General features: G+C 46.3%; 2 protein-coding genes across 5 annotated transcripts in view; both read right to left on the bottom strand.

Annotated features, from left to right (window-relative positions):
* itgav (integrin, alpha V) overlaps window positions 1-3,880 on the bottom strand; it is a 17,128-nt gene extending 13,248 nt beyond the window's left edge. For 2 of the 4 annotated variants that reach the window (XR_012927175.1, XR_012927176.1), the window contains exons 1-2: window positions 3,556-3,879; window positions 2,693-2,823 (exon numbers count right to left, since the gene is read on the bottom strand). Coding sequence is in view for 2 of the 4 variants with exons in the window: in XM_076030474.1 (XP_075886589.1) it covers window positions 2,693-2,823; window positions 3,556-3,725 (301 nt within the window). In the remaining 2 variants the exon portion in view is untranslated. Of the gene's footprint in view, window positions 1-2,692; window positions 2,824-3,555 lie in introns of all 4 variants that reach the window. The other 2 variants (XM_076030474.1, XM_076030475.1) reach the window with 2 other exon arrangements.
* Window positions 3,881-9,738: 5,858 nt separating this feature from the next.
* On the bottom strand, window positions 9,739-10,371 carry LOC142891068 (mucosal pentraxin-like). The gene is made up of 2 exons (XM_076030397.1): window positions 10,191-10,371; window positions 9,739-10,107 (listed from the first exon to the last, which is right to left on the bottom strand). Exons 1-2 carry the CDS (start codon window positions 10,359-10,361, stop codon window positions 9,904-9,906), a joined length of 375 nt encoding a protein of 124 aa, XP_075886512.1. The 5' UTR covers window positions 10,362-10,371; the 3' UTR covers window positions 9,739-9,903.
* Window positions 10,372-12,116: the final 1,745 nt, after the last annotated feature.

Here is a 12,116-nt window from a genome sequence, read left to right as displayed (position 1 = left end):
TGGGAGCTACGGGCCACGGCCATCCTCACACTGGCCGGTTTGTGCCAGCAGGTCACCGTGGCAACGCAACCCCTCCAAGCCCCTCCACCCCCCACCCCACCATCTCTTTGTGCTCAGCAGGAACGAATCCAACATTCAACTAATGGGCTCTAATCGCAGGCTAAACAAACACACACACACACACACACACACAGACACACTAGGAGGTTGTCCAGGAGTACACGCAGTTCCTCCTGTCCCAACTTGGTCTCCTGATCATGTGGGAACTATTAGAAGGGGGGGATGAGGAAGTAGCCCGAACAGAGGCCGACTGACTTCCTGTCACAAACATATTATTAGTAGAAGACAGCATCAGCGTCAGACCGTCATCACACACAAACACACATTCCTATTCAGTCTGGTCTGTGGTCCGGTTTTGATGCAGGTCAAGTCAACAACAAAGGCCTCTACTGTCGCTCACACACACACACACACACACACACACACACACACACACACACACACACACACACACACACACACACACACACACACACACACAACTATGTAGGACACTGACAGAACTGCAGCTCCAGGGCATGAAGAAAAAAAAAACCCAAACTACTTCCTGTCACCCCGGGCCCTGCAGCAGCGGCGGGAGGCGGAGCTCTGTCCTGACAGAAGAGCGCTGGCGGCTGGTCAAATGAGAGAGGAGCAGCTTCCAGAGAGGGGGGGGGGGGACTAGACAGTGCGTGTGCTGCTGACACACCTGGAGGCTGTCAACACACTGCTGTCTACACTCGCTAGCTAGCGCTAACACCAGCGCTAACCGGCCTCACGACACGTTGGCCTCCGAAAACGACAACCGACGGACTTGCAGGGAAATAGAAATCACAAAAAACTAAAAATCCCCCCCAGCCGTTTCCCAGAATGCAGACTGTTGGTGTGAAACGAGTGGCGGGCAGCTCAACCCCGCCCACTATGAGTCAGTCAGAGGGCTGACTGGCCACCAGTGGCTGGCCTGCAGCCACTCATTAGGTAAACCACGGGGATGATGTCATGTGACCACACCCACACAAAAGATGGCTTACACACACACACACACACACACACACACACACACACACACACACACACACACACACACACACACACACACACACACACACACACACCCGACGCTAGCTACAGCTAGCGCCAGCCGCGCTAGCTACAGCGCAAAAGAGGAAGACCGAGCAGTCATGTGACTCCATCATCAGATCCAAAGTGATAAAATTAGAGTCACGTCTCATTGTCCCACATCAGACGTCTGACCAAGGCACCATTCAAAGGGACACTGCACCACATAGCTTAGCGCCATGCTAACAGCAGCCAATGCCTGGAGCAGCCCACACGCCTCCTGTTGCACCACACATTCCAAGGCAGGTCTCGACACGGCGGGATCACTCACACACACACACACACACTTAGTAACCTGCCCTCTTAGCTACAGAAGGCTAGCACTGATGCTCTAGCTTGCTCTCAGGTACCAAGTGAGAACTGGTGGCAAATGACCCACACAAAAGATGGCTTACACACACACACACACACACACACACACACACACACACACACACACACACACACACACACACACACACACACACACACACACACACACATTTTTCTTTGACATTATTAACCGCAAGACAGCAACATCTCCTTCACCACCTCCTCCACATTCTTCTATCACTACTCAGCAGGCTGCAGATCCCGAAAGGAACTGCAGTCCGGATGGGTTCAGTCTGACCTGCGGGAGCTAACATTAGCGTTGTGCTAGCCAGGGTGTGTCTGTGTTTGTCTCCAGGCTCTGACTCAGGCGGGAGCAGACGACCGGAGGCTAAATCACAGAAGCTAAGATGATCCCACGTCATGACCGCACTTTAGCCTTGTGAGTGAGGCCCTCTCTCTGCCAGCAGACCTCCAGCATCTGAGGAGCTCCAGCAGTAGGGCTGGGCGATATCTATTAAAAGTCATATCCCGATATATTTAGGCCGAATATCGATATGCGATACATATCACAATGTTTTTTCCGTAAAGTGTGAAGAGTAAATGTGCAGTCAAAGTCAGAGCCAAATATGACATGTTGGTCATGCGGGTTGGGAGTATCTATTCCCGTGCTCCCGCCCTCTGTGCATAAGCGAGGCGGCGCAGGGGGGCTAGCTGCGGACCCTGGCTAGCTGCAAATCGCAGCGCAGATTTGAATTATATCGACGTCGGCAATATGGCCGAGTTCCACTCGCACAGTTGACGTTGGGAATGACTCGCAAAGGATTGATTTGCACTGTCGGGCTGGGCGATATGGATTAAAAGTCATATCCCGATATATTTAGGCCGAATATCGATATGCGATATATATCACGATATTTTGATGATGATTGATTTTAAGTGAGAGTAGGTGTTCGGTTACAGTCAGGGACAAATATGACGCGTCGGTCATGCCGGTTCAGAGCATCTGTCCCCGTGCTCCCGCCCTCTGTGCGTAAACAAGGAGGGGCAGGGGAGCTTAGCTGCGGACCCTGGCTAGCTGCGGACCCTGGCTAGCTGCGGACCCTGGCTCGCTGCGGACCCTGGCTAGCTGCGTACCCTGGCTAGCTGCAAATTTGAATGATATCGATATATTTTTTTACATCGACACACCGCCCAGGCCTCTCCTGCAGCAGACCTCGCTCACCTGAGCTGTCAAAGTCGACCTGCTGGCAGGCCGAGGAGCTCCTCCAGGGGCAGCTGTACACCGCTCCTCTCTCCAGCACCTCCTCTGGCGACGACGTGTTGGCCCGGGGAGCACCGATCAGAACGTCTGACCTGAGAAGGAGGACAGTGTGAGTCCGCAACCAACGCCCGGCGGCGTACCTTCTTCACTTCCTGGAAAGTTTTGAAGACGGACGATTGGCTGGTGTGGCTGCTGGTGGCACTTACAGGAAGCGACACAACACCCCCCCCCCCAATGCTCCAAAACATTCAAATCAAATCTTCACCTTTCTGATCAAGTGGTTAGAATTTTTTTTTTAACTGATGATATAAAAAAAAGAAGAGGCGGGGCTTCTCGATAGACACACATGGCCACTGTGACAATACTGTTAATGTGTGTCTTGTTTTCCATTCTGCGTGTGTTAGGCAACTATAAACTATAAACAAACGACATTATCACGAACATTACTAATATTACGTTTACACACATTCTACTAATCTGTGTGATACCATTGAAGAGACTGCGACCGCAGAGCACTGGACTGTTTCATCGACAACCTTTGGCCTCGGTTTGAAAGAAGGAAACTTGTGTTCGGGTGTTTAGAGCCTCGACCTCAAGAACACAGGTACACACACACACACACACACACACACACACACACACACACACACACACACACACACACACACACACACAGAGACAGACAGACAGACAGAGACAGACAGACAGATTGCACAATGCCACCGCAACATCCTCCCACATATCAGACAGACTGGAGTTCCTCTCGCTGCTGGGTTTTATAACTTGTAAAACTGGGTAAAACTTTCGGTCTCGCGCTCACTTACTTCAGGTTGTTCTGGGTCTTGAAGAAGTCCACCGAGAAGCCGAAGTAGCTGCCCTCCGGCCCGGAGAACACGGCCGGCCGCTCCACGTCCAGGTTGAAGGCTCCTCCGCGGCGGAGCAGCAGCAGCAGCAGCAGCGGCAGCGGCCCCGCGGAGCTCCGTCCTCCCGCCATGGCAGCCCGGAGCTCCGCCGGTTGCTTGGCCGAGGGCAGCGGCTCGACGCCCGGGTTAGCTGAGTTTAGCGTCCCGCCGCGCGGATCCGCCCACGAGCCTCTCAGCAGCAAAAGTCTGCCCGACAACAACGACGAAACACACCGAGCGCACCGGAGCCGAAGAAAGAGGAGGAGGAGGAGGAGGAGGAGGAGGACGAGGATGAGGAGGACGAACGCGGCGAGTCAATCCGGTTCGGTATGAACCGACGGCTCGTTAGCTTGTTCTAGTCGAAGACAGCAGGGGGAGGGCGGGGAAGGTTCCGGAGAGTGAGTGAGATGCTGCTGCCTCCCGTTCTCGAGTCAAGTCACTGTAGAGGAGACACCACTTCCGGTGGTCCGTCCCTTCAGAGGCGACCGCAGCCAATCACCCGCCTCCTTCCTGTCCTGGCTGACCAAGTTCGTGCCAGGAAGGGCCGCCAACATAAAGATCGACCTCAAATTAAAATATGGCGATCAATTCTACTCCGACCGGATGTTTATTATCCAAACACAACCGTCTGCGTCCAATCGTGTCACAGACAAAAGGAGTGTCGCAAAAGATGCCGGCTCCGTCAGTTACATATTGAAACTGTCTAAAGAACAAACACGCCGTCTATGAGTAAACGAGTTTCTCATTTTTCCTGTAAAATAACTATTTTTTTCGAACCGTAAACACGCGCTTGTAATCTGAAGGTTCCTCTCACCCTGTTCCGGCCTGATTTCAGCTCAATGACATAGTTGTTTTGACGCGCACGCACACAAAACACAACCGGAAGTTCATTCCAGTGCATCAGGCTGACGCGGCGGCGACAGACAAAACTTTTTTGTTTTTCTCGTTTTTTTGTTTTTTTTTGTTTTTTAGAGAGCTGTTATTGGCTGCTGCAGACTCGTCGCCTGGCGACTGACCAAGGAACACGACCCGTGACGTCACTGAAATAAAGTCAGACATACATACACACAGCCACACCTACTGTATATTGGTTAACTCCTGTTGTTTGTTCCCGTTGAGGTCTCTCTCCCTCTCCCTCTCCCTCTCCCTCTCCCTCACCCACACCCACCCACCCACACACACACACACACACACACACACACACACACACACACCCCTCCAGTGGGTTTTACAATGTGCAATAACTTTGTCAGGTCAGGATCGTCTGATCACTGTGAATGATTGACATGTGACATGTTGCATTATGATGAACAAAAGAAGAGTAAGTCAAAGCTCCAGTGCCAGCACCAGGACCAGGAACAGGACCAGTACCAGGACCGGAACTCCAAGAGATTACTGAGCGCTGAGTTATTGAGTAACATTGTTATCATGTAGAAATCCACCAGCACTTATGAGCATGTGTGTGTGTGTGTGTGTGTGTGTGTGTGTATGTGTGTGTGTGTGTGTGAGAGAGAGAGAGAGGGAGGCTCCGCCTGAGAGCTGAAGCTTTTCTGCTTATTTGGCCATAAGCTGCTCTGAATCAGCGCTACAATGAAGTTTGCTCACAAGAATGTGGTGGGAGTGTGTGTATGTGTGTGTGTGTGTTGGGGGGTAGTGTGCGTGTGTGTGTCTCTATGTGTGCGTGCGTTTAAGGGGGGGATGTAATACAAACAGTGTGAAGTATGAAGATAAACATGTGAGTCTGGTTTACACACCATGATTAATGTGTGTGTGTGTGTGTGTGTGTGTGTGTGTGTGTGTGTGTGTGTGTGTGTGTGTGTGTCCACCTGGAGTGCACCAAGACCAGGGAATATTTCCAAGGTGAGGACATTTGGTGTTAAAACTGTGTGTGTACTGGACAGGACAGCCCTGGTAGTGCGCCCCTGCAGGTGGCTAGAAGTCTAGTGCACACTAATGATGTCATCTGCTGCAGTTGGACTGGACCACACTGGTCAGCTCCAGGCTTCACTGAGGAGGTGGCCAGGAAAGAACGTACGCAGGGGTCAGAGGTCAGAGGTGACTGGTCCACCACGGCTGAGTGTCAACAGGAGCTGGTTCCACCCGAGGTCTGCAGAAGACCAAGACCAGACACAGACCCAGCAAGGCCGTGACAGGGGCGTGGCTTCAAACAGAACACCAGCAGCAGTAGCAGCAGCAGCAGCGACTCCCTCTGCAAAAACACCTCAAGTCTATAATCATAAATGTGTGTGCCTGCTATTTAGTGGTGAGAGAGGAAACTGCAGTCTACTGGCCTGGGACAAGAAAAATCGCTGTAGAGACACGTAGCAACCACTGGATGGTAGTATAAGCAGGCTGTTGGTGTACCAAAAAATGAAGGGGATGAGTTGAATTATTATTATTATTATTATTATTATTATTATTATTATTATTATTATTATTATCATTATTATTATTTGGGACTGAGCCCCGGCGATAGACCTGCTCTGAAGCAGAGCAGGTCATCGCAAGGCGAATATTGTGTATTTAAACCCCCCTTCTCGATAGACACACATGGCCACTGTGACAATACTGTTAATGTGTGTCTTGTTTTCCATTCTGCATGTGTTAGGCAACTATAAACTATAAACAAACAACATTATCACTAACATTACTAATATTATGATTACACACGTTCTACACGTGGGACGGAACCCAGACTACGATTACACCAGCTTTGACTGGTTTGGTTGGGCCTTCCTGTCTCTGTTAAGACTGATGACCCAGGATTACTGGGAAAACCTTTACCAGCAGGTGAGCAGCGCACTGCAAAGAAGGCTTGATGAATTTCAAAATGAACACGAAGAAAACCCTCAGACAAAAAAAAATCTGAAATCTGAAAATACAGTTTCGAAAAAAATAGTTTCTGTAATGGTTAAAACAATATCATGTAGAGGCTCTAATCCACAATGCAACTTTTTAAATTGTCCAGCCAATAACATCCATTCATTTTCAAATTAACTTTTTTTCCACTGTGGTAAAATGTGTGTTGGAAATACTAGAAGTAGATACACACACACACACACACACACACACACACACACACACACACACACACACACACACAGATTGCACAATGCCACCGCAACGTCCTCCCACCGCTATCAGACAGACTGGAGTTCCTCTCGCTGCTGGGTTTCTAACATACAGAGCTCACCTCAGCCTCGGCTCTAGATCTTTTGTGTGTGTGTGTGTGTGTGTGTGTGTGTGTGTGGGTTTGTGCGTCCATGCGTGCAATAATGATTTTTTTTAATGATTTTTTTTTATAAGAGACGGACAACTTCTTCAGCCACACCAGCAAGAGCAAAGTGCAGCGAGCAGACCGTACATGGCACAAGAGCACTATCTTCTGGTCTGAACAAGTGGACAACATGGCAACAATGGCAGAAATGAGCTTTTTTTTTTTTTTTTTTTTTAATTCAAACAAGAATTTAATTCATTTTTAATTTCCTGCAATTGCATTTTGTTTTCTGCTGTCTCCAATTTTACAATTTTATGCACTGAAAAAAGTATAAGACAATAAACAATGTTTACCAGCCTCTAAATCATTGCGTTAATTCTTCATAGTGATGGATATAGTTAGAACGTTGGATCGGCTTTGAGCATGAAAGATCCATAACACAGAACACTGACTGCATAACGTTTTTTTTTTCTTTTTTCTTTTTCTTCCAATGGGTACCTACAGGCAGAACACGATCAAAGCCACAATGTAGGACATACTATTGGCTATTCAAACATGACAATCATAAATTCTGGCTTGTGATTGGACAACGCCCCACAGCGACAGACGTATAACTGCAGCTCAGCCCTGTGCTCACTCCCATTTCCCACTGCCCTGAGGTAAGAGAGAGGTTCACCATTCTCCTGACTGCAACTAAGGAAATAAATCAATTTGTATAGGCATGCGAAAATTTGTGTACATGTTGAATCGTGCTTTTCTACCGTCAAAATGCTGCTTCATATGTGCCTCAATATACCTGCAGTACCGTGTAGGATTGGACCAGACTAACAAAAGCTTTCGGCTCAGCTAGTAGCTTGTAGCCTTTGTTAGCCGAGCCCGACACTAGCTTGTGCTACTGCTAGTGACGTTACCAATGCATCGATAGTTGTCTAAAAGAAATAACATGTCTATTCCGCCCCTGCGCATAGTATGAGCTTGCCACCTGTTAGATTCAAAGGACTATGATAATAACTATTAGAACTACTATGCAAATAAAAACGTAACAACAGAAATGCATTTGAAATATCTGTATTTACTGGACAAGACAGCAGGCAGGAAAGAGGCTTTGATTTGATTGTGAAGACAAAACAATAATAAAATACAACCAATAAAAGAGCTCTCAAGAATGTCTACTGTGAGTGGCCAACTTGGCAAAGACAACTATTTGGACAGACTTCTTCTTGCTGAGGTTTGGAAAGACTTCAGACCAAAGCAGAGTCTTTGACTACTTTTGCATTCGGACTGCCCACTGGCTTTGACGGACAGCTTTGACAGGTAAAAGTAATTTGTGAATTGCAACACATGCAGGACCATGACATAGTAGTGGAACACCCAATGAAATAATTACGTACAGCCTGAAGTATTAATAATAACAATAATAATAATAATAATAATAATAATAACAATAATTTCATGTTGAATTTTTTTTGACCGAAGCGGTGAAAGAAAATTATTGAATTAAAAAGAATAATGGATTTATTACTTAAATCATGGTATAATGTACCTTTTTCATAAAATTTGATATTTTATTATATTAATTTAAGATAATACGACAAGTAATTAATTATACATTTAACTGATTATTGACAAAATTAATAATGTTATTTCATGATGTTATTATTCATTCATTTTGGCCCTTTATAATCCTCCTTAGAAACCACCACTGGTGTGCATTGATGACATGGCGCTCATAAATAAATTACTTTTTTATTCTATTCACATTTTATTTCAAGTGCCTTAATAAGTTTTCTAAATCGCACTATTTAGTTCAGTTTGTCAGTTACACTGAATTAGGCGCAGCAAATTTGTTTTTCACACACTCTGGTTAGTCACACCCATTTTTCACAGAATACTGTATTAACAAATCTGATTTTTTTCTTCTTCTTTGCAGCGGCGTTACCACCTGCCAAGGACTTTGCGCCTCGTGAGTATTTCACTGTTTCTGATATCTTTTTCTGTCTGTGTTGATATGTTACAATCCAGACACATGGGGAAAAAAAGATTCATTAATACTTTTTTTTTTTCTGTCAATCTACACAGGGCACGGTACTGGTTACCGACTTCGGGTGTGAAGATGGCCTACTTCGCTCCTGACCGACAAGCAGGTCAAGCTTGTCCTTCAAGCCCAGCAGCCAGACAAGAAGGTATGAGTTGTGGTTTTGTCAAGACACGAGAAACTGTGTCATTTGTCTAACAAGTCTCTCTTCCTGCAGGATGTTCTGGTGGTGGGAGCTTCACATCTCCGTCCACTCGTGGATGGTTTCGTGTCGAAGCCCGAGGGCCCGGTGCTGTACAGCTACCTCTCGGTGCCTGGTGCTACAGCTTCTGAGATCAGGACCGAGGTGCTTCACGCTGCTGTGCCTTTCACGCCTGACGCAGGCTGTGTGTGGTCGCCACGATCAACAACCTAAACAAGGGAACCGTCACCGATTGAGGCCGGGATTTTGCAGCACTCCTGGCAACTGTGTGCAGCCGCTGGCCCAATGTGTGTTTGTCTGGCACGGACAGCATCAAATTTGACACAAGGATCAGGAACCATAGGTGCGACAGACTTGAAATCGGAGTATGACGTAGACCAGACCTTCATGACTTACAGTTATCAAACACTTTGTAATAGAGGCTTTAGAGTTGTTTTTTTTTACAGCCCTTCAAAGTAAAGGTCTTTTTCAAAAAAAATGTTGAACCCCATTTTGACATGTAGAGCAATTGAAGACTGTTCAGCCCATTTTGACTTGCGGATTGGGGAGACCACTCTACCGTGGCGGGACAATTTTTGAATCAGGAATCCATCGCTGATGAAGGGGCCGACGTTGGACAAGGCTGCCGGTTTTGCCAGCGGCTGCACTGCCTCGAACAGCCATTCACTGTCATCCTAGTCTCCACCAGCAACTTAAGTCCTCTTCACATGTAAAGGAGAGGGAAAAGCGTCTGCTGAAATGAGAGGAGACGAGATAAGCACGTGCAAAAGCTTATTTAAGTATATATTTCAATGGAATAAATCTTCGGAGGTGGCACTAGCTTTCCTCCACAAGAACTCGTCCAGTGACCCGGAACTCCAGATGTCTCCAGTTGAGCACATTCCCAGAGCTGAAGTACTTATTTTCCATGTAGTTCATGATCTCCTGGCGTGGAATGGTTTCATTCCACATGTGCACATCAGACAACGTCCCGACGAAAGACTGTCTTGCGTCAAACGTCCCACCATACGAGTCCTGATCCTGAAGATGGGACAGTTCAACGTTTCGATGAAGCTGAGTTGAGCGTACATAAGAATTACACGTATGAGTGTGCAGCACCGTACCTGTCCTAAAATGATGATGAAGGTGCCACTGATGTGGGATCCAGAGTTGATGTACTTCCTAACACTGTGTTTTCCATTCAGCCACAGCTGTCCCACTCCAGACACAGAGTCCCATGTGAAGCAAATTGAATGCCATGTGTTCACGTTGTAGTCTAGCCCTGCAAACGTCATCCAGGATTTTTTTGACATAGAGGTTGAGTGCGTTTGCCATCTTAAACAGAACTAAGCCATCAGAATGGCTTGGTGTAGACAATGAGAAGAGAGCGTGGTTTCTCGTCAAGTCTGTGAAGGACCTGCAGCGATGGCAAATACAGTCAGTCATGAGACCTATCATATCTCAAGTAGATCATCCATTTATGTATACTTGTGTATTGTTCCTGAGACAGTGACAGCACCAAAATCCTGTTTTGCTGTAGTCACATGATCAATGTTGGTCTCTTGCGGCGGGAAAGTGAACATTTTATATTGAAGATCTGAAAAAAGACATTATGCAAGTAGATCAGCACAAATTACAAACATAAAGGTCTTATTTCAACATGAGAGAACTAGTTTTTCCATGATAATGTGTTTTTCTGTGACATTTAAACTCATTTGCATTTGTGGGTAAAGTTTTTTTCATTGCATTTGTGGCACCACAAAATGCCTCAAAATACATCTTTTAATCACATGTTATTGTACATTGAGGTTTGGCTGCACATATTGGCAGCAGAGTCAGAAACAGGAAGAGCAATTCCATCTAATATAAACAACATGCCAACAAACCTTACAGAATAAAAAAATCTCCCATCTGTTTTGACAAACATGGTCTTCTACAATGTAACTGATGATCAGTTTAAAAATGTCTTGAAAAACAAGTCAAAGTACAATTATCCCTAATTTCTCAGTTCTGCAAATCATGTCATGCCCTTTTCTTACTGTAGAGCGACTATCCAAAGGACCAAGAGAAAAACAAATTAGTCGCAGAGAGGCCAAGGAAGGGGAAAAAAATACCTGCCGGACGCGCTGCTGGATGAAGTCACGGCCCTGGAGACAAGTTGCTATTGTAGATTTATTGCATGGTGTTATGAGTGACAAAAAAATTAAGGTTCAAACAAAAATAAGGCCAAGCAAAGTAAGCGGTTTGATGTGATGATGAAGTGATTTATCGCTGTACAAATAAAAGGATTGATTGAACACACCGACGATAACGACAATGGTATAAAAACAAATGCTGAAGACCCAACGAAGGCGGAGCTTGGAGCCAGAAAACTAATAGATCCAGCATTGATCCAGCACTGCACTGACTGGCACGCTGTCATTGCAGCAGCCATGATCATACATTCCCTCAGTACCAACACGCTACAATTATTAACACTCCCCATTCTGCCTCACAACAAACTATGTAAGGCAGCTCAATGAACTGTGAACTGTGATGATTGATTTTTATTTGCAACCAGCCCTCTGTGATATCACTGAGGTGCCCTGACAGTGGATGTTGACTGCGTTGACCTCTGGTCTTATCCTGCAACGTTGCGTTGCCTTGTCTTGTGTGGTCTGATTGTGTTTCTGCTATGGACAGGTGACTGGAAAATCAAAGTACTCTGACTCTGAAAACTAGGAAGGACTCCTTCACCAACTTGCTAAATGTCGCCTTCAGAGGCACTCAGCAAGCTGGCGTTTTTTTTTAAATTATTATTCTTAATTCGTAGGCTATGGTGAACCCAGTGTGCACTGTTTGAATTGGAGACAGTGGGGCTGCTGTTGTTTTGACCTTAGCAAAATATTAAACCCCAAATATCGTCACATCCCAGTTGGCCAACTAGATGTGAGAATGATCATCTCTCTCCCACCAGTGAGTTTCTGTGTGTAACACACACTGAAGGTTGTAGTATTGAGTTTGTTTAAAAGGTGTGTGTGTGTGTGTGTGGTGTGATGTAGTGACGGTTC

Source organism: Nelusetta ayraudi, unplaced genomic scaffold (assembly GCF_046127955.1).
Source record: "Nelusetta ayraudi isolate G7.1 ecotype Tasmania unplaced genomic scaffold, CSIRO-AGI_Nayr_v1 ptg000028l, whole genome shotgun sequence".
NCBI lineage: Eukaryota > Metazoa > Chordata > Actinopteri > Tetraodontiformes > Monacanthidae > Nelusetta > Nelusetta ayraudi.
Note: the sequence above shows the minus strand (reverse complement) of the source record. Positions and strands in the feature narration are given on the sequence as shown.

What these genes read in the sequence shown, in the direction of transcription:
- LOC142891068 (XM_076030397.1), bottom strand. Translation starts at nt 10,361, where the DNA reads ATGACGTTTGCAGGGCTAGACTACAACGTGAACACATGGCATTCAATT. An exon ending in TCATCATCATTTTAGGACAG is followed by an intron (nt 10,108 to 10,190) that starts GTACGGTGCTGC and finishes TCCCATCTTCAG; the next exon opens with GATCAGGACTCGTATGGTGG.